We start from the raw sequence: 22,150 nt of genomic DNA on the forward strand, positions 1-22,150 counted from the left end.
CAGTATGTTGTCTTCCTCAGTGTGTATATTATATTATATTATATTGATCAGCATGTTGTCTTCCTCAGTGTGTATATTATATTATATTATATTGATCAGTATGTTGTCTTCCTCAGTGTGTATATTATATTATATTGATCAGTATGTTGTCTTCCTCAGTGTGTATATTATATTATATTGATCAGTATGTTGTCTTCCTCAGTGTGTATATTATATTATATTGATCAGTATGTTGTCTTCCTCAGTGTGTATATTATATTATATTATATTGATCAGCATGTTGTCTTCCTCAGTGTGTATATTATATTATATTATATTGATCAGCATGTTGTCTTCCTCAGTGTGTATATTATATTATATTATATTATATTGATCAGTATGTTGTCTTCCTCAGTGTGTATATTATATTATATTATATTGATCAGTATGTTGTCTTCCTCAGTGTGTATATTATATTATATTGATCAGTATGTTGTCTTCCTCAGTGTGTATATTATATTATATTATATTATATTGATCAGTATGTTGTCTTCCTCAGTGTGTATATTATATTATATTATATTATATTGATCAGTATGTTGTCTTTCCTCAGTATGTTGTCTTCCTCAGTGTGTATATTATATTATATTGATCAGTATGTTGTCTTCCTCAGTGTGTATATTATATTATATTATATTATATTGATCAGTATGTTGTCTTCCTCAGTGTGTATATTATATTATATTATATTATATTGATCAGTATGTTGTCTTCCTCAGTGTGTATATTATATTATATTGATCAGCATGTTGTCTTCCTCAGTGTGTGTGATCAGCATGTTATAGTGTTATATTATATTATATTGATCAGCATGTTGTCTTCCTCAGTGTGTATATTATATTATATTATATTGATCAGTATGTTGTCTTCCTCAGTGTGTATCATTATATTATATTATATTATATTATATTGATCAGTATGTTGTCTTCCTCAGTGTGTATATTATATTATATTATATTATATTGATCAGTATGTTGTCTTCCTCAGTGTGTATATTATATTATATTGATCAGTATGTTGTCTTCCTCAGTGTGTATATTATATTATATTGATCAGCATGTTGTCTTCCTCAGTGTGTATATTATATTATATTGATCAGTATGTTGTCTTCCTCAGTGTGTATATTATATTATATTGATCAGCATGTTGTCTTCCTCAGTGTGTATATTATATTATATTGATCAGCATGTTGTCTTCCTCAGTGTGTATATTATATTATATTGATCAGCATGTTGTCTTCCTCAGTGTGTATATTATATTATATTATATTGATCAGTATGTTGTCTTCCTCAGTGTGTATATTAAATTATATTGATCAGTATGTTGTCTTCCTCAGTGTGTATGTTATATTATATTGATCAGCATGTTGTCTTCCTCAGTGTGTATATTATATTATATTGATCAGTATGTTGTCTTCCTCAGTGTGTATATTATATTATATTGATCAGTATGTTGTCTTCCTCAGTGTGTATATTATATTATATTGATCAGTATGTGATCTTCCTCAGTGTGTATATTATATTATATTGATCAGTATGTTGTCTTCCTCAGTGTGTATATTATATTATATTATATTGATCAGTATGTGGTCTTCCTCAGTGTGTATATTAAATTATATTGATCAGTATGTTGTCTTCCTCAGTGTGTATGTTTCTATGTTTTGGGTTCTCAATCAGGGACAGCTGTCTATCATTGTCTCTGATTGGGAATCAAACTTAGGCAGCCTTTTTTCCTTTTGTACTTGTGAGTCCACGTCTTTGTTAGTGGCATTATAGACTAAGTAATCTTCACTATGGGGGTAGTTGTCTTTGTTAGTGGCATTATAGACTAAGTAATCTTCACTATGGGGGTAGTTGTCTTTGTTAGTGGCATTATAGCCTAAGTACTCTTCACTATGGGGGTAGTTGTCTTTGTTAGTGGCATTATAGACTAAGTAATCTTCACGTCGTGTCCTTGTTCTTTGTTCTGTTGGCGATGTTTATCAAATAAAGAAATGTACGCTCACCATGCTGCACCTTGGTCCGGTCATTTCCACGACAACGAGTGGGACACTTATTGACTCATTTCCATGACAACGAGCGGGACACTTATTGACTCATTTCCACGACAACGAGCGGGACACTTATTGACTCATTTCCACGACAACGAGCGGGACACTAATTGACTCATTTCCACGACAACGAGCGGGACACTAATTGACTCCTTTCCACGACAACGAGCGGGACACTTATTGACTCATTTCCACGACAACGAGCGGGACACTAATTGACTCATTTCCACGACAACGAGCGGGACACTAATTGACTCATTTCCACGACAACGAGAGGGACACTAATTGACTCATTTCCACGACAACGAGCGGGACACTAATTGACTCAAGGCATTTCAGCTTTTCACAAACCAACAGTGAAACCCAGGCTACCTAAGTATGATTCTCAATCAGAGACAACTAACGACACCTGCCTCTGATTGAGGACTATACTAGGCCGAAACAGAAACCTAAACATAGAAACACAAAACATAGACTGCCCACCCCAACTCTCGCCCTGACCATACTAAATAAAGACAAAACATAGACTGCCCACCCCAACTCACACCCTGACCATACTAAATAAAGACAAAACACAGACTGCCCACCCCAACTCACACCCTGACCATACTAAATAAAGACAAAACACAGACTGCCCACCCCAACTCACACCCTGACCATACTAAATAAAGACAAAACACAGACTGCCCACCCCAACTCACACCCTGACCATACTAAATAAAGACAAAACACAGACTGCCCACCCCAACTTACACCCTGACCATACTAAATAAAGACAAAACACAGACTGCCCACCCCAACTCACACCCTGACCATACTAAATAAAGACAAAACACGGACTGCCCACCCCAACTCACACCCTGACCATACTAAATAAAGACAAAACATAGACTGCCCACCCCAACTCACACCCTGACCATACTAAATAAAGACAAAACACGGACTGCCCACCCCAACTCACACCCTGACCATACTAAATAAAGACAAAACACAGACTGCCCACACCAACTCACACCCTGACCATACTAAATAAAGACAAAACACAGACTGCCCACCCCAACTCACGCCCTGACCATACTAAATAAAGACAAAACATAGACTGCCCACTCCAACTCACGCCCTGACCATACTAAATAAAGACAAAACATAGACTGCCCACTCCAACTCACGCCCTGACCAACACTAAATAAAGACAAAACACAGACTGCCCACCCCAACTCACGCCCTGACCATACTAAATAAAGACAAAACACAGACTGCCCACCCCAACTCACGCCCTGACCATACTAAATAAAGACAAAACACAGACTGCCCACCCCAACTCACGCCCTGACCAACACTAAATAAAGACAAAACACAGACTGCCCACCCCAACTCACGCCCTGACCATACTAAATAAAGACAAAACACAGACTGCCCACCCCAACTCACGCCCTGACCAACACTAAATAAAGACAAAACACAGACTGCCCACCCCAACTCACGCCCTGACCAACACTAAATAAAGACAAAACACAGACTGCCCACCCCAACTCACGCCCTGACCAACACTAAATAAAGACAAAACACAGACTGCCCACCCCAACTCACGCCCTGACCATACTAAATAAAGACAAAACACAGACTGCCCACCCCAACTCACGCCCTGACCAACACTAAATAAAGACAAAACACAGACTGCCCACCCCAACTCACGCCCTGACCAACACTAAATAAAGACAAAACACAGACTGCCCACCCCAACTCACGCCCTGACCAACACTAAATAAAGACAAAACACAGACTGCCCACCCCAACTCACGCCCTGACCAACACTAAATAAAGACAAAACACAGACTGCCCACCCCAACTCACGCCCTGACCAACACTAAATAAAGACAAAACACAGACTGCCCACCCCAACTCACACCCTGACCAACACTAAATAAAGACAAAACAAAGGAAATAAAGGTCAGAACGTGACTTTCTGTTAAAAATAATCTAAGAATTAGCAGAAGGCCGACAACAAACACAATAATATATTTGGAAGAATTAAGCAACTAAATAGATAATTTTTTAAATTCACTGTCCTCTTTTATTTAATTCCTTATGTCACTATTTCATTTGAATTCATTTGAATCTGGATCTTTATTGAGTAAAGGGCCGTCAGTAAGCATTTCACTGTTATTAAATAATCATTTGATTTGATTGTATTAAAAGCCTGTTTTTCGACACAACGATCATTAGAATCATAGTCAGGAAATAGACTGTAACTAGAATGTTTTCAACCGAAGGGTTTCTCTCCTACATCCAGGAGTTTAGCACAATGATTTTTACCAGAATTGTTTTCAACTGAAGGGTTTCTCTCCTACATCCAGGAGTTTAGCACAATGATTTTTACCAGAATTGTTTTCAACTGAAGGGTTTCTCTCCTACATCCAGGAGTTTAGCACAATGATTTTTACCAGAATTGTTTTCAACTGAAGGGTTTCTCTCCTACATCCAGGAGTTTAGCACAATCATTTTTTTAAATCACAATTGCACAACAGGATTATAAAGTATTGATTGATTGATTGATTGATAGATTGATTGATTGATAGATTGATTGATTGATTGATACCTTCTTCTGGTTGTTGCATCTTTCAGAGGCAGGGTAGCAGGCCCCACTGCCCCCCTCACAGGGGTACTCCCCCTCCTGGCAAACTGGACACTCCTCCTCGTCGCGCCCCGTAGGGCAGTGCCAGTACCCGTCACAGCGCTGCCGTTCAGAGTAACAGCCCTGGTACAATCCGCACGGGTGTTCCCCAGGGAAACAGTAACCTTTCACCTACAGGATAGAACAGGAAACGTCCTCGTGAAGTCATCTCTGGGTACTACTCTTCTGTCTGGTCAGGATAAACTCTGGGTACTAGTCTTCTGTCTGGTCAGGATAAACTCTGGGTACTAGTCTTCTGTCTGGTCAGGATAAACTCTGGGTACTAGTCTTCTGTCTGGTCTGGATAAACTCTGGGTACTAGTCTTCTGTCTGGTTAGGATAAACTCTGGGTACTAGTCTTCTGTCTGGTCAGGATAAACTCTGGGTACTAGTCTTAGTCTTCTGTCTGGTCAGGATAAACTCTGGGTACTCGTCTTCTGTCTGGTTAGGATAAACTCTGGGTACTAGTCTTCTGTCTGGTCAGGATAAACTCTGGGTACTAGTCTTCTGTGTGCTCAGGATAAACTCTGGGTACTAGTCTTCTGTCTGGTCAGGATAAACTCTGGGTACTAGTCTTCTGTCTGGTCAGGATAAACTCTGGGTACTAGTCTTCTGTCTGGTCATGATAAACTCTGGGTACTAGTCTTCTGTGTGCTTAGGATAAACTCTGGGTACTAGTCTTCTGTCTGGTCAGGATAAACTCTGGGTACTAGTCTCCTGTCAGGGTTATTCTACCTGGTATGTAGAGTTGAATCCATGCCCAGGGCTGAGTGGTGTTAGGGTCAGGGTTAGGGTCAGGGTTAAGGTCAGGGTTAAGGTCAGGGTTAGGGTCATGGTTAAGGTCAGGGTTATGGTCAGGGTTATGGTCAGGGTTAAGGTCAGGGTTAGGGTCAGGGTTAGCCTACCTGGTATGTAGCATTGAACCCATGCCCAGGGCTGTGTGGTGTTAGGGTCAGGGTTAGGGTCAGGTTTAGTGTCAGGGTTAAGGTCAGGGTTAGGGTCAGGGTTAGCCTACCTGGTATGTAGCATTGAACCCATGCCCAGGGCTGTGTGGTGTTAGGGTCAGGGTTAGGGTCAGGGTTAAGGTCAGGGTTAGGGTCAGGGTTAGCCTACCTGGTATGTAGCATTGAACCCATATCCAGGGCTGTGTGGTGTTAGGGTCAGGGTTATGGTCAGGGTTAAGGTCAGGGTTAGGGTCAGGGTTAGCCTACCTGGTATGTAGAGTTGAATCCATGCCCAGGGCTGAGTGGTGTTAGGGTCAGGGTTAAGGTCAGGGTTAGGGTCAGTGATAGGGTCAGGGTTAGGGTCGGGGTTAAGGTCAGGGTTAAGGTCAGGGTTAGCCTACCTGGTATGTAGCGTTGAACCCATGCCCAGGGCTGTGTGGTGTTAGGGTCACGGTTAGGGTCAGGGTTAAGGTCAAGGTTAGGGTCAGGGTTAGCCTACCTGGTATGTAGCGTTGAACCCATGCCCAGGGCTGAGTGGTTGGGCCAGGTACTGCAGACTCATCTGTCCTCTACTGGATTCTAACAGGGCTGGTCTCCTGTTGTTATGATGCGACAGGGCTTGCAGGAGGCGCTCTGCTCTCTGGACCAGCCCATCATAGACATGGAGGGAGTCCCCTGGCCCTAACCCCAGGTCCAGCTGCAACACGATGGGCTTAGGGTCCTAGGAGGAGGACTGAGTTAGATCCATCAAGTAGTCGACCGAGGGCAAACGTATTGATTAAAAAACTTAAAAATCAAAAATAACTAATTTCAGTGATTTTCCATTGTGACAGACAACTAAACAAGCTTCTGTTTTGACGGAGCTTATAGATCAGTCAGCATGTGTTCATCTCTAACTCTGCTATATATCAGTCAGCATGTGTTCAGCTGTGTAACTCTGCTATAGATCAGTCAGCATGTGTTCATATTTAACTCTGCTATAGATCAGTCAGCATGTGTTCATCTCTTTAACTCTGCTATAGATCAGTCAGCATGTGTTCATCTCTAACTCTGCTATAGATCAGTCAGCATGTGTTCATCTCTAACTCTGCTATAGATCAGTCAGCATGTGTTCATCTCTAACTCTGCTATAGATCAGTCAGCATGTGTTCAGCTGTGTAACTCTGCTATAGATCAGTCAGCATGTGTTCAGCTGTGTAACTCTGCTATAGATCAGTCAGCATGTGTTCAGCTGTGTAACTCTGCTATAGATCAGTCAGCATGTGTTCAGCTCTAACTCTGCTATAGATCAGTCAGCATGTGTTCAGCTGTGTAACTCTGCTATAGATCAGTCAGCATGTGTTCATCTCTAACTCTGCTATAGATCAGTCAGCATGTGTTCATCTCTAACTCTGCTACAGATCAGTCAGCATGTGTTCATCTCTAACTCTGCTATAGATCAGTCAGCATGTGTTCAGCTGTGTAACTCTGCTATAGATCAGTCAGCATGTGTTCATCTCTAACTCTGCTATAGATCAGTCAGCATGTGTTCATCTCTAACTCTGCTATAGATCAGTCAGCATGTGTTCAGCTGTGTAACTCTGCTATAGATCAGTCAGCATGTGTTCAGCTGTGTAACTCTGCTATAGATCAGTCAGCATGTGTTCATCTCTAACTCTGCTATAGATCAGTCAGCATGTGTTCAGCTTTGTAACTCTGCTATAGATCAGTCAGCATGTGTTCAGCTATGTAACTCTGCTATAGATCAGTCAGCATGTGTTCATCTCTAACTCTGCTATAGATCAGTCAGCATGTGTTCATCTCTAACTCTGCTATAGATCAGTCAGCATGTGTTCATCTATAACTCTGCTATAGATCAGTCAGCATGTGTTCAGCTGTGTAACTCTGCTATAGATCAGTCAGCATGTGTTCAGCTGTGTAACTCTGCTATAGATCAGTCAGCATGTGTTCAGCTGTGTAACTCTGCTATAGATCAGTCAGCATGTGTTCATCTCTAACTCTGCTATAGATCAGTCAGCATGTGTTGATCTCTAACTCTGCTATAGATCAGTCAGCATGTGTTCAACTCTAACTCTGCTATAGATCAGTCAGCATGTGTTCATCTCTAACTCTGCTATAGATCAGTCAGCATGTGTTCAGCTGTGTAACTCTGCTATAGATCAGTCAGCATGTGTTCATCTCTAACTCTGCTATAGATCAGTCAGCATGTGTTCAGCTGTGTAACTCTGCTATAGATCAGTCAGCATGTGTTCATCTCTAACTCTGCTATAGATCAGTCAGCATGTGTTCAGCTGTGTAACTCTGCTATAGATCAGTCAGCATGTCTTCAGCTGTGTAACTCTGCTATAGATCAGTCAGCATGTGTTCATCTCTAACTCTGCTATAGATCAGTCAGCATGTGTTCAGCTGTGAAACTCTGCTATAGATCAGTCTGCATGTGTTCAGCTGTGTAACTCTGCTATAGATCAGTCAGCATGTGTTCATCTCTAACTCTGCTATAGATCAGTCAGCATGTGTTCATCTCTAACTCTGCTACAGATCAGTCAGCATGTGTTCATCTCTAACTCTGCTATAGATCAGTCAGCATGTGTTCAGCTGTGTAACTCTGCTATAGATCAGTCAGCATGTGTTCATCTCTAACTCTGCTATAGATCAGTCAGCATGTGTTCATCTCTAACTCTGCTATAGATCAGTCAGCATGTGTTCAGCTGTGTAACTCTGCTATAGATCAGTCAGCATGTGTTCAGCTGTGTAACTCTGCTATAGATCAGTCAGCATGTGTTCATCTCTAACTCTGCTATAGATCAGTCAGCATGTGTTCAGCTTTGTAACTCTGCTATAGATCAGTCAGCATGTGTTCAGCTATGTAACTCTGCTATAGATCAGTCAGCATGTGTTCATCTCTAACTCTGCTATAGATCAGTCAGCATGTGTTCATCTCTAACTCTGCTATAGATCAGTCAGCATGTGTTCATCTATAACTCTGCTATAGATCAGTCAGCATGTGTTCAGCTGTGTAACTCTGCTATAGATCAGTCAGCATGTGTTCAGCTGTGTAACTCTGCTATAGATCAGTCAGCATGTGTTCAGCTGTGTAACTCTGCTATAGATCAGTCAGCATGTGTTCATCTCTAACTCTGCTATAGATCAGTCAGCATGTGTTGATCTCTAACTCTGCTATAGATCAGTCAGCATGTGTTCAACTCTAACTCTGCTATAGATCAGTCAGCATGTGTTCATCTCTAACTCTGCTATAGATCAGTCAGCATGTGTTCAGCTGTGTAACTCTGCTATAGATCAGTCAGCATGTGTTCATCTCTAACTCTGCTATAGATCAGTCAGCATGTGTTCAGCTGTGTAACTCTGCTATAGATCAGTCAGCATGTGTTCATCTCTAACTCTGCTATAGATCAGTCAGCATGTGTTCAGCTGTGTAACTCTGCTATAGATCAGTCAGCATGTCTTCAGCTGTGTAACTCTGCTATAGATCAGTCAGCATGTGTTCATCTCTAACTCTGCTATAGATCAGTCAGCATGTGTTCAGCTGTGAAACTCTGCTATAGATCAGTCTGCATGTGTTCAGCTGTGTAACTCTGCTATAGATCAGTCAGCATGTGTTCATCTCTAACTCTGCTATAGATCAGTCAGCATGTGTTCATCTCTAACTCTGCTATAGATCAGTCAGCATGTGTTCAGCTGTGTAACTCTGCTATAGATCAGTCAGCATGTGTTCATCTCTAACTCTGCTATAGATCAGTCAGCATGTGTTCATCTCTTTAACTCTGCTATAGATCAGTCAGCAAGTGTTCAGCTGTGTAACTCTGCTATAGATCAGTCTGTCATGTTTGTCATTTATTATCATGTCTTGTCCCTGTGCTCCCCATTCTATTCGTTTCCCTCTGCTGGTCTTATTAGGTTCTTTCTCTCTTTCTATCCCTCTCTCTCCCCCTCCCTCTCTCACTCTCTCGCTCTCTCTTCTCTCTATCGTTCCGTTCCTGCTCCCAGCTGTTCCTATTCCCCTAATCATCATTTAGTCTTCCCACACCTGTTCCCGATCCTTTCCCCTGATTAGAGTCCCTATTTATTCCTTTGTGTTCCGTTCCTGTCCCGTCGGTTCCTTGTTTTGTATTCACCATGCTGTGATTGTGTTTCGCCCTGTCCTGTCGTGTTTTTTGCCTTCATCAGATGCTGCGTGTGAGCAGGTGTCTCTGTCTACTACGGCCTGCGCCTACCCGAAGCGACCTGCAGTCTGTGGCCGCTTCTCTTGTTATTCCCCTCTACAGACTAGAGGATTTCTGTTATTCCCTGTTTGGACTTGAATAAACTCTGTTTCTGTTAAGTCGCTTTTGGGTCCTCTTTCACCTGCATGACAGAAGGAACCGACCAAGGAATGGACCCAGCGACTTCTGTCATGCAGGTGATAGAGAACCCAAAAGCGACTTAACAGAAACAGAGTTTATTCAAGTCCAAACAGGGAATAACAGAAATCCTCTAGTCTGTAGAGGGGAATAACAAGAGAAGCGGCCACAGACTGCAGGTCGCCGGGTAGGCGCAGGCCGTAGTAGACAGAGACACCTGCTCACACGCAGCATCTGATGAAGGCAAAAAACACGACAGGACAGGGCGAAACACAATCACAGCATGGTGAATACAAAACAAGGAACCGACGGGACAGGAACGGAACACAAAGGAATAAATAGGGACTCTAATCAGGGGAAAGGATCGGAAACAGGTGTGGGAAGACTAAATGATGATTAGGGGAATAGGAACAGCTGGGAGCAGGAACGGAACGATAGAGAGAAGAGAGAGCGAGAGAGTGAGAGAGGGAGGGGGAGAGAGAGGGATAGAAAGAGAGAAAGAACCTAATAAGACCAGCAGAGGGAAACGAATAGAATGGGGAGCACAGGGACAAGACATGATAATAAATGACAAACATGACAGTACCCCGTTACTTCCTGGCCTGCCGAGCCTCCAGAACCTAGGGTTAATAACCCACCTTGCTACTCCGGGCAGCCCACTGAGTGCCGCTCCTTTCTCACGCAGTGTGAGATTGTGTTCTCTCTCCAACCCAACACATACTCTAGAGAGAGAGCTCGGGTTGCTTACGTCATTTCACTCCTTACTGGCCGGGCTCGAGAATGGGGCACAGCTATCTGGGAGGCAAGGGCTGATTGCTCTAACAAGTTCCAGAACTTTAAAGAGGAGATGATTCGGGTTTTTGACCGTTCAGTTTTTGGTAGGGAGGCTTCTAGGGCCCTGGCTTCCTTATGCCAAGGTGAACGGTCCATAACGGATTATTCTATTGAGTTTCGCACTCTTGCTGCCTCTAGTGAGTGGAACGAGCCGGCGCTGCTCGCTCGTTTTCTGGAGGGACTCCACGCAGTGGTTAAGGATGAGATTCTCTCCCGGGAGGTTCCTTCAGATGTGGACTCTTTGATTGCTCTCGCCATCCGCATAGAACGACGGGTAGATCTTCGTCACCGGGCTCGTGGAAGAGAGCTCGCATCAACGGTGTTTCCCTGCTCCGCATCGCAACCATCTCCCTCCTCTGGCTTTGAGACTGAGCCCATGCAGCTGGGAGGGATTCGCATCTCGACTAAGGAGAGGGAACGGAGGATCACCAACCGCCTGTGCCTCTATTGCGGAGTTGCTGGACATTTTGTTAATTCATGTCCAGTAAGAGGCCAGAGCCCATCAGTAAGCGGAGGGCTACTGGTGAGCGCTACTACTCAGGTCTCTTCATCTAGATCTTGTACTACTATGTCGGTCCATCTACGCTGGACCGGTTCGGGTGCTACATGCAGTGCCTTGATTGACTCTGGGGCTGAGGGTTGTTTCATGGACGAAGCATGGGTTCGGAAACATAACATTCCTTTCAGACCGTTAGACAAGCCTACGCCCATGTTTGCCTTAGATGGTAGTCATCTTCCCAGTATCAAATTTGAGACACTACCTTTAACTCTCACAGTATCTGGTAACCACAGTGAGACTATTTCTTTTTTGATTTTCCGTTCACCGTTTACACCTGTTGTTTTGGGTCATCCCTGGCTAGTATGTCATAATCCTTCTATTAATTGGTCTAGTAATTCTATCCTATCCTGGAACGTTTCTTGTCATGTGAAGTGTTTAATGTCTGCCATCCCTCCCGTTTCTTCTGTCCCTACTTCTCAGGAGGAACCTGGCGATTTGACAGGAGTGCCGGAGGAATATCATGATCTGCGCACGGTCTTCAGTCGGTCCCGAGCCAACTCCCTTCCTCCTCACCGGTCGTATGATTGTAGTATTGATCTCCTTCCGGGGACCACTCCTCCTCGAGGTAGACTATACTCTCTGTCGGCTCCCGAACGTAAGGCTCTCGAGGATTATTTGTCTGTGTCTCTTGACGCCGGTACCATAGTGCCTTCTTCCTCTCCGGCCGGGGCGGGGTTCTTTTGTTAAGAAGAAGGACGGTACTCTGCGCCCTGCGTGGATTATCGAGGGCTGAATGACATAACGGTTAAGAATCGTTATCCGCTTCCCCTTATGTCATCAGCCTTCGAGATTCTGCAGGGAGCCAGGTGCTTTACTAAGTTGGACCTTCGTAACGCTTACCATCTCGTGCGCATCAGAGAGGGGGACGAGTGGAAAACGGCGTTTAACACTCCGTTAGGGCATTTTGAGTACCGGGTTCTGCCGTTCGGTCTCGCCAATGCGCCAGCTGTTTTTCAGGCATTAGTTAATGATGTTCTGAGAGACATGCTGAACATCTTTGTTTTTGTCTATCTTGACGATATCCTGATTTTTTCTCCGTCACTCGAGATTCATGTTCAGCACGTTCGACGTGTTCTACAGCGCCTTTTAGAGAATTGTCTCTACGTAAAGGCTGAGAAGTGCTCTTTTCATGTCTCCTCCGTTACTTTTCTCGGTTCCGTTATTTCCGCTGAAGGCATTCAGATGGATTCCGCTAAGGTCCAAGCTGTCAGTGATTGGCCCGTTCCAAGGTCACGTGTCGAGTTGCAGCGCTTTTTAGGTTTCGCTAATTTCTATCGGCGTTTCATTCGTAATTTCGGTCAAGTTGCTGCCCCTCTCACAGCTCTTACTTCTGTCAAGACGTGTTTTAAGTGGTCCGGTTCCGCCCAGGGAGCTTTTGATCTTCTAAAAGAACGTTTTACGTCCGCTCCTATCCTCGTTACTCCTGACGTCACTAGACAATTCATTGTCGAGGTTGACGCTTCAGAGGTAGGCGTGGGAGCCATTCTATCCCAGCGCTTCCAGTCTGACGATAAGGTTCATCCTTGCGCTTATTTTTCTCATCGCCTGTCGCCATCAGAGCGCAACTATGATGTGGGTAACCGTGAACTGCTCGCCATCCGCTTAGCCCTAGGCGAATGGCGACAGTGGTTGGAGGGGGCGACCGTTCCTTTGTCGTTTGGACAGACCATAAGAACCTTGAGTACATCCGTTCTGCCAAACGACTTAATGCCCGTCAAGCTCGTTGGGCGTTGTTTTTCGCTCGTTTCGAGTTTGTGATTTCTTACCGTCCGGGTAGCAAGAACACCAAGCCTGATGCCTTATCCCGTCTGTTTAGTTCTTCTGTGGCTTCTACTGATCCCGAGGGATTCTTCCTTATGGGCGTGTTGTCGGGTTAACAGTCTGGGAATTGAAAGACAGGTTAAGCAAGCACTCACGCACACTGCGTCGCCGCGCGCTTGTCCTAGTAACCTCCTTTTCGTTCCTGTTTCCACTCGTCTGGCTGTTCTTCAGTGGGCTCACTCTGCCAAGTTAGCTGGTCATCCCGGTGTTCGAGGCACTCTTGCGTCTATTCGCCAGCGCTTTTGGTGGCCGACTCAGGAGCGTGACACGCGCCGTTTCGTGGCTGCTTGTTCGGACTGCGCGCAGACTAAGTCGGGTAACTCTCCTCCTGCCGGTCGTCTCAGACCGCTCCCCATTCCTTCTCGACCATGGTCTCACATCGCCTTAGACTTCATTACCGGTCTGCCTTTGTCTGCGGGGAAGACTGTGAGAGCCGCCAATAAACGCAGGATTAAGAGTCCAAGGTATTGTTGCGGCCAGAGAGTGTGGCTTTCCACTCGCAACCTTCCTCTTACGACAGCTTCTCGTAAGTTGACTCCGCGGTTCATTGGTCCGTTCCGTGTCTCCCAGGTCGTCAATCCTGTCGCTGTGCGACTGCTTCTTCCGCGACATCTTCGTCGCGTCCATCCTGTCTTCCATGTCTCCTGTGTTAAGCCCTTTCTTCGCACCCCGTTCGTCTTCCCTCCCCCCTCCCGTCCTTGTCGAGAGCGCACCTATTTACAAGGTACATAAGATCATGGACATGCGTTCTCGGGACGGGGTCTCCAATACTTAGTGGATTGGGAGGGTTACGGTCCTGAGGAGAGGAGTTGGGTTCCGTCTCGGGACGTGCTGGACCGTTCACTCATCGATGATTTCCTCCGTTGCCGCCAGGATTCCTCCTCGAGTGCGCCAGTAGGCGCTCGGTGAGTGGGGGGGTACTGTCATGTTTGTCATTTATTATCATGTCTTGTCCCTGTGCTCCCCATTCTATTCGTTTCCCTCTGCTGGTCTTATTAGGTTCTTTCTCTCTTTCTATCCCTCTCTCTCCCCCTCCCTCTCTCACTCTCTCGCTCTCTCTTCTCTCTATCGTTCCGTTCCTGCTCCCAGCTGTTCCTATTCCCCTAATCATCATTTAGTCTTCCCACACCTGTTCCCGATCCTTTCCCCTGATTAGAGTCCCTATTTATTCCTTTGTGTTCCGTTCCTGTCCCGTCGGTTCCTTGTTTTGTATTCACCATGCTGTGATTGTGTTTCGCCCTGTCCTGTCGTGTTTTTTGCCTTCATCAGATGCTGCGTGTGAGCAGGTGTCTCTGTCTACTACGGCCTGCGCCTACCCGAAGCGACCTGCAGTCTGTGGCCGCTTCTCTTGTTATTCCCCTCTACAGACTAGAGGATTTCTGTTATTCCCTGTTTGGACTTGAATAAACTCTGTTTCTGTTAAGTCGCTTTTGGGTTCTCTATCACCTGCATGACACAGTCAGCATGTGTTCAGCTGTGTAACTCTGCTATAGATCAGTCAGCATGTGTTCAGCTGTGTAACTCTGCTATAGATCAGTCAGCATGTGTTCAGCTGTGTAACTCTGCTATAGATCAGTCAGCATGTGTTCATCTCTAACTCTGCTATAGATCAGTCAGCATGTGTTCAGCTGTGTAACTCTGCTATAGATCAGTCAGCATGTGTTCATCTCTAACTAAGTCGCTCTGGATAAGAGCGTCTGCTAAATGACTTAAATGTAATGTAATGTAAATGTAACTCTGCTATAGATCAGTCAGCATGTGTTCATCTCTAACTCTGCTATAGATCAGTCAGCATGTGTTCATCTCTAACTCTGCTATAGATCAGTCAGCACGCGTCTTAATATATTTTGCCACGAAAACTATGGTTTATTAACGTATTTATTTGGAAAAATACAAACTACGATGAACGGATTCATCTGTGGCGAAGGGCACTGCATCTCAGCGCTAGAGGCGTCGCTACAGACACTCTGGTTCGAATCCAGGCTGTATCACAACCGGCCGTGATCGGGAGTCCCGTAGAGCGGCAGACAGTTGGCCCAGCGTCGTCCGGGTTTGGTCGGTGTAGGCCGTCATTGTAAATAAGAATTTGTTCTTAACTGACTTACCTAGTTAAAGGTTAAATAATCGTCCCTAGCAACCATCAGATTGTGTAAAGGTGTTGAACTCCTCCCTACCTGAGTGTCCAGTAGCCAGGAGCACCTCAGCTCCCCCACAGCGCTGCGGTTGGGACGGAAGAAGTCCGGGGAGGCGAATGTTCCGTAGAAGTTCCCCAGGCGTTTCCCGCAGGCCGTGTCGGGGCACCCTGCCTCGTCCGAGCCATCGGGGCAGTCCCGGGCTCCGTTGCAGCGCAGCGAAGGGGGCAGGCAGCGAGTGGACTGGAGGAGAAGAACACCACTTTATCGTTCCTTATTATTGTCTCTGGGAACGGAAATGTGTTATTTTATACTCACAACCCCCCCCCCCGAAATGTAGGAAGCAATGGGTCGGCCCAAACCCCCCCCGAGACGTAGGAAGCAATGGGTCAACCCAATCCCCCGAGACGTAGGAAGCAATGGGTCAACCCAATCCCCCGAGACGTAGGAAGCAATGGGTCAACCCAATCCCCCGAGACATAGGAAGCAATGTGTCAACCCACCAACCCCCTGAGACGTAGGAAGCAATGGGTCAACCCAATCCCCCGAGACGTAGGAAGCAATGTGTCAACCCACCAACCCCCGAGACGTAGGAAGCAATGGGTCAACCCAATCCCCCCGAGACGTAGGAAGCAATGGGTCAACCCAATCCCCCCGAGACGTAGGAAGCAATGTGTCAACCCACCAACCCCGAGACGTAGGAAGCAATGGGTCAACCCACCAACCCCCGAGACGTAGGAAGCAATGGGTAAACCCACCAACCCCGAGACGTAAGAAGCAATGGGTCGGCCCAATCCTCCCGAGACGTAGGAAGCAATGTGTCAACCCACCAACCCCCGAGACGTAGGAAGCAATGGGTCAACCCACCAACCCCCGAGACGTAGGAAGCAATGGGTAAACCCACCAACCCCCCGAGACGTAAGAAGCAATGGGTTGGCCCAATCCTCCCCGAGACGTAGGAAGCAATGGGTCGACCCAATCCCCCCGAGACGTAGGAAGCAATGGGTCAACCCAATCCCCCCGAGACGTAGGAAGCAATGGGTCGGCCCAATCCCCCGAGACGTAGGGAAGCAATGGGTCAACCCAATCCCCCGAGACGTAGGAAGCAATGGGTCAACCCAATCCCCCGAGACGTAGGAAGCAATGGGTCGGCCCAATCCCCCCGAGACGTAGGGAAGCAATGGGTCAACCCACCAATCCCCGGAGACGTAGGAAGCAATGGGTCAACCCACCAACCCCCGGAGACGTAGGAAGCAATGGGTCGGCCCAATCCCCGAGACGTAGGAAGCAATGGGTCAACCCACCAACCCCCGAGACGTAGGAAGCAATGGGTCGGCCCAAACCCCCCGAGACGTAGGAAGCAATGGGTAAACCCAATCCCCCGAGACGTAGGAAGAAATGGGTCAACCCACCAACCCCCCGAGACGTAGGAAGCAATGGGTCAACCCACCAACCCCCGAGACATAGGAAGCAATGGGTCAACCCACCAACCCCGAGACGTAGGAAGCAATGGGTCGGCCCAATCCCCCGAGACGTAGGAAGCAATGGGTCAACCCACCAACCCCGAGACGTAGGAAGCAATGGGTCAACCCACCAACCCCCGAGACGTAGGAAGCAATGGGTCAACCCACCAACCCCCGAGACGTAGGAAGCAATGGGTCAACCCACCAACCCCCCGAGACGTAGGAAGCAATGGGTCTTCCCAATCCCCCCCGAGACGTAGGAAGCAATAGGTCGGCCCAGTGTAGAGCATTGTTCCTATCAGAGTTTCTACTCTGGTTGCTGGCCTGCTTCCCTAACCTCTGGGTTACCTACCTGGGCCTGGGTACAGGGGGCGGTGCCGGGTGGGCAGAGGGAGGTGCGGGGAGGGGTCGGAGGGGGGGCACAGCTCCGTTCGTCGGTAGCGTCGCCGCACTCATCCAGGCCGTTACAGCGCCACGTCCGGGGAAGACATTTACCGTTACCACACAGGAACTCATCCCTCTGACAGCTGGACTGGCCCAGGGGACCTGGAGGAACAGACACATTACTGACAAACTACAGACAGGAACTCATCCCTCTGACAGCTGGACTGGCCCAGGGGACCTGGAGGAACAGACACATTACTGACAAACTACAGACAGGAACTCATCACTCTGACAGCTGGACTGGCCCAGGGGACCTGGAGGAACAGACACATTACTACAAACTACAGACAGGAACTCATCCCTCTGACAGCTGGACTGGCCCAGGGGACCTGGAGGAACAGACACATTACTACAAACTACAGACAGGAACTCATCCCTCTGACAACTGGACTGGCCCAGGGGACCTGGAGGAACAGACACATTACTGACAAACTACAGACAGGAACTCATCACTCTGACAGCTGGACTGGCCCAGGGGACCTGGAGGAACAGACACATTACTACAAACTACAGACAGGAACTCATCCCTCTGACAACTGGACTGGCCCAGGGGACCTGGAGGAACAGACACATTACTACAAACTACAGACAGGAACTCATCCCTCTGACAACTGGACTGGCCCAGGGGACCTGGAGGAACAGACACATTACTACAAACTACAGACAGGAACTCATCCCTCTGACAACTGGACTGGCCCAGGGGACCTGGAGGAACAGACACATTACTGACAACAGTTTGTCATCAGCCCTAAACCCTAGAGTGTAGAAAGCTCTTTGGAAGTAGTTTGTCATCAGCCCTAAACACTAGAGTGTAGAAAGCTATTTGGAAGTAATCAGTTTGTCATCAGCCCTAAACACTAGAGTGTAGAAAGCTCTTTGGAAGTAAAACTGCATTCCCATGTCAGAGCTAGAGTACACATCAACTAATACGACCAAATATGGAATGTGTCTTTTTGGAAACATATACGACTGTCACCAAGGCTGAACATAAAACATTCCACTGTCACCAAGGCTGAACACAAAACATTCCACTGTCACCAAGGCTGAACACAAAACATTCCATTGTCACCAAGGCTGAACACAAAACATTCCACTGTCACCAAGGCTGAACACAAAACATTCCACTGTCACCAAGGCTGAACACAAAACATTCCACTGTCACCAAGGCTGAACATAAAACATTCCACTGTCACCAAGGCTGAACACAAAACATTCCACTGTCACCAAGGCTGAACACAAAACATTCCACTGTCACCAAGGCTGAACACAAAACATTCCACTGTCACCAAGGCTGAACACAAAACATTCCACTGTCACCAAGGCTGAACACAAAACATTCCACTGTCACCAAGGCTGAACATAAAACATTCCACTGTCACCAAGGCTGAACACAAAACATTCCACTGTCACCAAGGCTGAACACAAAACATTCCACTGTCACCAAGGCTGAACACAAAACATTCCACTGTCACCAAGGCTGAACATAAAACATTCCACTGTCACCAAGGCTGAACATAAAACATTCCACTGTCACCAAGGCTGAACATAAAACATTCCACTGTCACCAAGGCTGAACATAAAACATTCCACTGTCACCAAGTCTGAACACAAAACATTCCATTGTCACCAAGGCTGAACATAAAACATTCCACTGTCACCAAGGCTGAACATAAAACATTCCACTGTCACCAAGGCTGAACATAAAACATTCCACTGTCACCAAGGCTGAACATAAAACATTCCACTGTCACCAAGGCTGAACATAAAACATTCCACTGTCACCAAGGCTGAACATAAAACATTCCACTGTCACCAAGGCTGAACATAAAACATTCCACTGTCACCAAGGCTGAACACAAAACATTCCATTGTCACCAAGGCTGAACATAAAACATTCCACTGTCACCAAGGCTGAACATAAAACATTCCACTGTCACCAAGGCTGAACATAAAACATTCCACTGTCACCAAGGCTGAACATAAAACATTCCACTGTCACCAAGGCTGAACATAAAACATTCCACTGTCACCAAGGCTGAACATAAAACATTCCACTGTCACCAAGTCTGAACACAAAACATTCCATTGTCACCAAGGCTGAACATAAAACATTCCACTGTCACCAAGGCTGAACATAAAACATTCCACTGTCACCAAGGCTGAACATAAAACATTCCACTGTCACCAAGGCTGAACATAAAACATTCCACTGTCACCAAGGCTGAACATAAAACATTCCACTGTCACCAAGGCTGAACATAAAACATTCCACTGTCACCAAGTCTGAACACAAAACATTCCATTGTCACCAAGGCTGAACATAAAACATTCCACTGTCACCAAGGCTGAACATAAAACATTCCACTGTCACCAAGGCTGAACATAAAACATTCCACTCCATTCCATAAAATAGGAGAAAGTGAAAGGCTGTGAAACTTCAGACAAACCTCCCAACAACAAACTACCCCAACAACAAACTACCCCAACAACAAACTACCCAATGACAAACCACCCAACAACAAACCAAACAACAACAAGCCACCCACCAAACTATCCCAACAACAAACTACCCAACAACAAACTACCCAACAACAAACTACCCAACAACAAACTACCCAACAACAAACCACCCAACAACAAACTACCCAACAACAAACAACCCAACAACAAACTACTCAACAACAAACTACCCAACAAACCACCCAACAACAAACTACCCAACAACAAACTACCCAACAACAAACCACCAAACAACAAACTACCCAACAACAAACTACCCAACAACAAACTACCCAACAACAAACTACCCAACAACAAACTACCCAACAACAAACCACCCAACAAACTACCCAACAAACTACCCAACAAACCACCCAACAACAAACTACCCAACAACAAACTACCCTGATTAATCTGTGGTGTTGGGGACAGGGCGACGCTCATCAATGTCTTCTGCCAATACAGATTAATGGCAGACAGCTTTACTAACGTACTCAATATCTGCTTATTGATCCGTGACACGTCGTCCTGGGGTGAAATAGGACAAGCTGTGCTTAGTGCACCTCTCCTTTCATCCCACACTGTAAAAAGCAAACTGGCTGTGTTTTTCTCTCACAGCTGTTATCAGTGACTCCATCGATGCCAGATGGTAGTTAGATAGAGAAGGTGAACCCCACAGCTGTTATCAGTGACTCCATCGATGCCAGATGGTAGTTAGATAGAGAAGGTGAACCCCACAGCTGTTATCAGTGACTCCATCGATGCCAGACGGTAGTTAGATAGAGAAGGTGAACCCCACAGCTGTTATCAGTGACTCCATTCGATGCCAGATGGTAGTTAGATAGAGAAGGTGAACCCCACAGCTGTTATCAGTGACTCCATCGATGCCAGACGGTAGTTAGATAGAGAAGGTGAACCCCACAGCTGTTATCAGTGACTCCATCGATGCCAGACGGTAGTTAGATAGAGAAGGTGAACCCCACAGCTGTTATCAGTGACTCCATCGATGCCAGATGGTAGTTAGATAGAGAAGGTGAACCCCACAGCTGTTATCAGTGACTCCATCGATGCCAGACGGTAGTTAGATAGAGAAGGTGAACCCCACAGCTGTTATCAGTGACTCCATCGATGCCAGACGGTAGTTAGATAGAGAAGGTGAACCCCACAGCTGTTATCAGTGACTCCATCGATGCCAGACGGTAGTTAGATAGAGAAGGTGAACCCCACAGCTGTTATCAGTGACTCCATCGATGCCAGACGGTAGTTAGATAGAGAAGGTGAACCCCACAGCTGTTATCAGTGACTCCATCGATGCCAGACGGTAGTTAGATAGAGAAGGTGAACCCCACAGCTGTTATCAGTGACTCCATCGATGCCAGACGGTAGTTAGATAGAGAAGGTGAACCCCACAGCTGTTATCAGTGACTCCATCGATGCCAGATGGTAGTTAGATAGAGAAGGTGAACCCCACAGCTGTTATCAGTGACTCCATCGATGCCAGATGGTAGTTAGATAGAGAAGGTGAACCCCACAGCTGTTATCAGTGACTCCATCGATGCCAGATGGTAGTTAGATAGAGAAGGTGAACCCCACAGCTGTTATCAGTGACTCCATCGATGCCAGACGGTAGTTAGATAGAGAAGGTGAACCCCACAGCTGTTATCAGTGACTCCATCGATGTCAGACGGTAGTTAGATAGAGAAGGTGAACCCCACAGCTGTTATCAGTGACTCCATCGATGTCAGACGGTAGTTAGATAGAGAAGGTGAACCCCACAGCTGTTATCAGTGACTCCATCGATGCCAGATGGTAGTTAGATAGAGAAGGTGAACCCCACAGCTGTTATCAGTGACTCCATCGATGCCAGATGGTAGTTAGATAGGCAGGTGAACCCCACAGCTGTTATCAGTGACTCCATCGATGCCAGATGGTAGTTAGATAGAGAAGGTGAACCCCACAGCTGTTATCAGTGACTCCATCGATGCCAGATGGTAGTTAGATAGAGAAGGTGAACCCCACAGCTGTTATCAGTGACTCCATCGATGCCAGATGGTAGTTAGATAGAGAAGGTGAACCCCACAGCTGTTATCAGTGACTCCATCGATGCCAGATGGTAGTTAGATAGAGAAGGTGAACCCCACAGCTGTTATCAGTGACTCCATCGATGCCAGACGGTAGTTAGATAGAGAAGGTGAACCCCACAGCTGTTATCAGTGACTCCATCGATGCCAGACGGTAGTTAGATAGAGAAGGTGAACCCCACAGCTGTTATCAGTGACTCCATCGATGCCAGACGGTAGTTAGATAGAGAAGGTGAACCCCACAGCTGTTAT

At 46.2% G+C, this 22,150-nt stretch overlaps 1 protein-coding gene across 1 annotated transcript in view; it reads right to left on the reverse strand.

The window, feature by feature from the left end:
• LOC124025742 (low-density lipoprotein receptor-related protein 3-like) overlaps positions 1-22,150 on the reverse strand; it is a gene marked incomplete at both ends in the record, with an annotated part of 48,763 nt that overhangs the window by 11,159 nt on the left and 15,454 nt on the right. The window contains 4 exons of the mRNA XM_046339076.1: positions 4,689-4,895; positions 6,207-6,428; positions 15,454-15,654; positions 17,227-17,420. Of these exons, the coding sequence (XP_046195032.1) occupies positions 4,689-4,895; positions 6,207-6,428; positions 15,454-15,654; positions 17,227-17,420 (824 nt within the window). The remainder of the gene's footprint in view (positions 1-4,688; positions 4,896-6,206; positions 6,429-15,453; positions 15,655-17,226; positions 17,421-22,150) is intronic.

Source organism: Oncorhynchus gorbuscha, unplaced genomic scaffold (genome assembly GCF_021184085.1).
Source record: "Oncorhynchus gorbuscha isolate QuinsamMale2020 ecotype Even-year unplaced genomic scaffold, OgorEven_v1.0 Un_scaffold_2402, whole genome shotgun sequence".
In the NCBI taxonomy this organism is placed as follows: domain Eukaryota; kingdom Metazoa; phylum Chordata; class Actinopteri; order Salmoniformes; family Salmonidae; genus Oncorhynchus; species Oncorhynchus gorbuscha.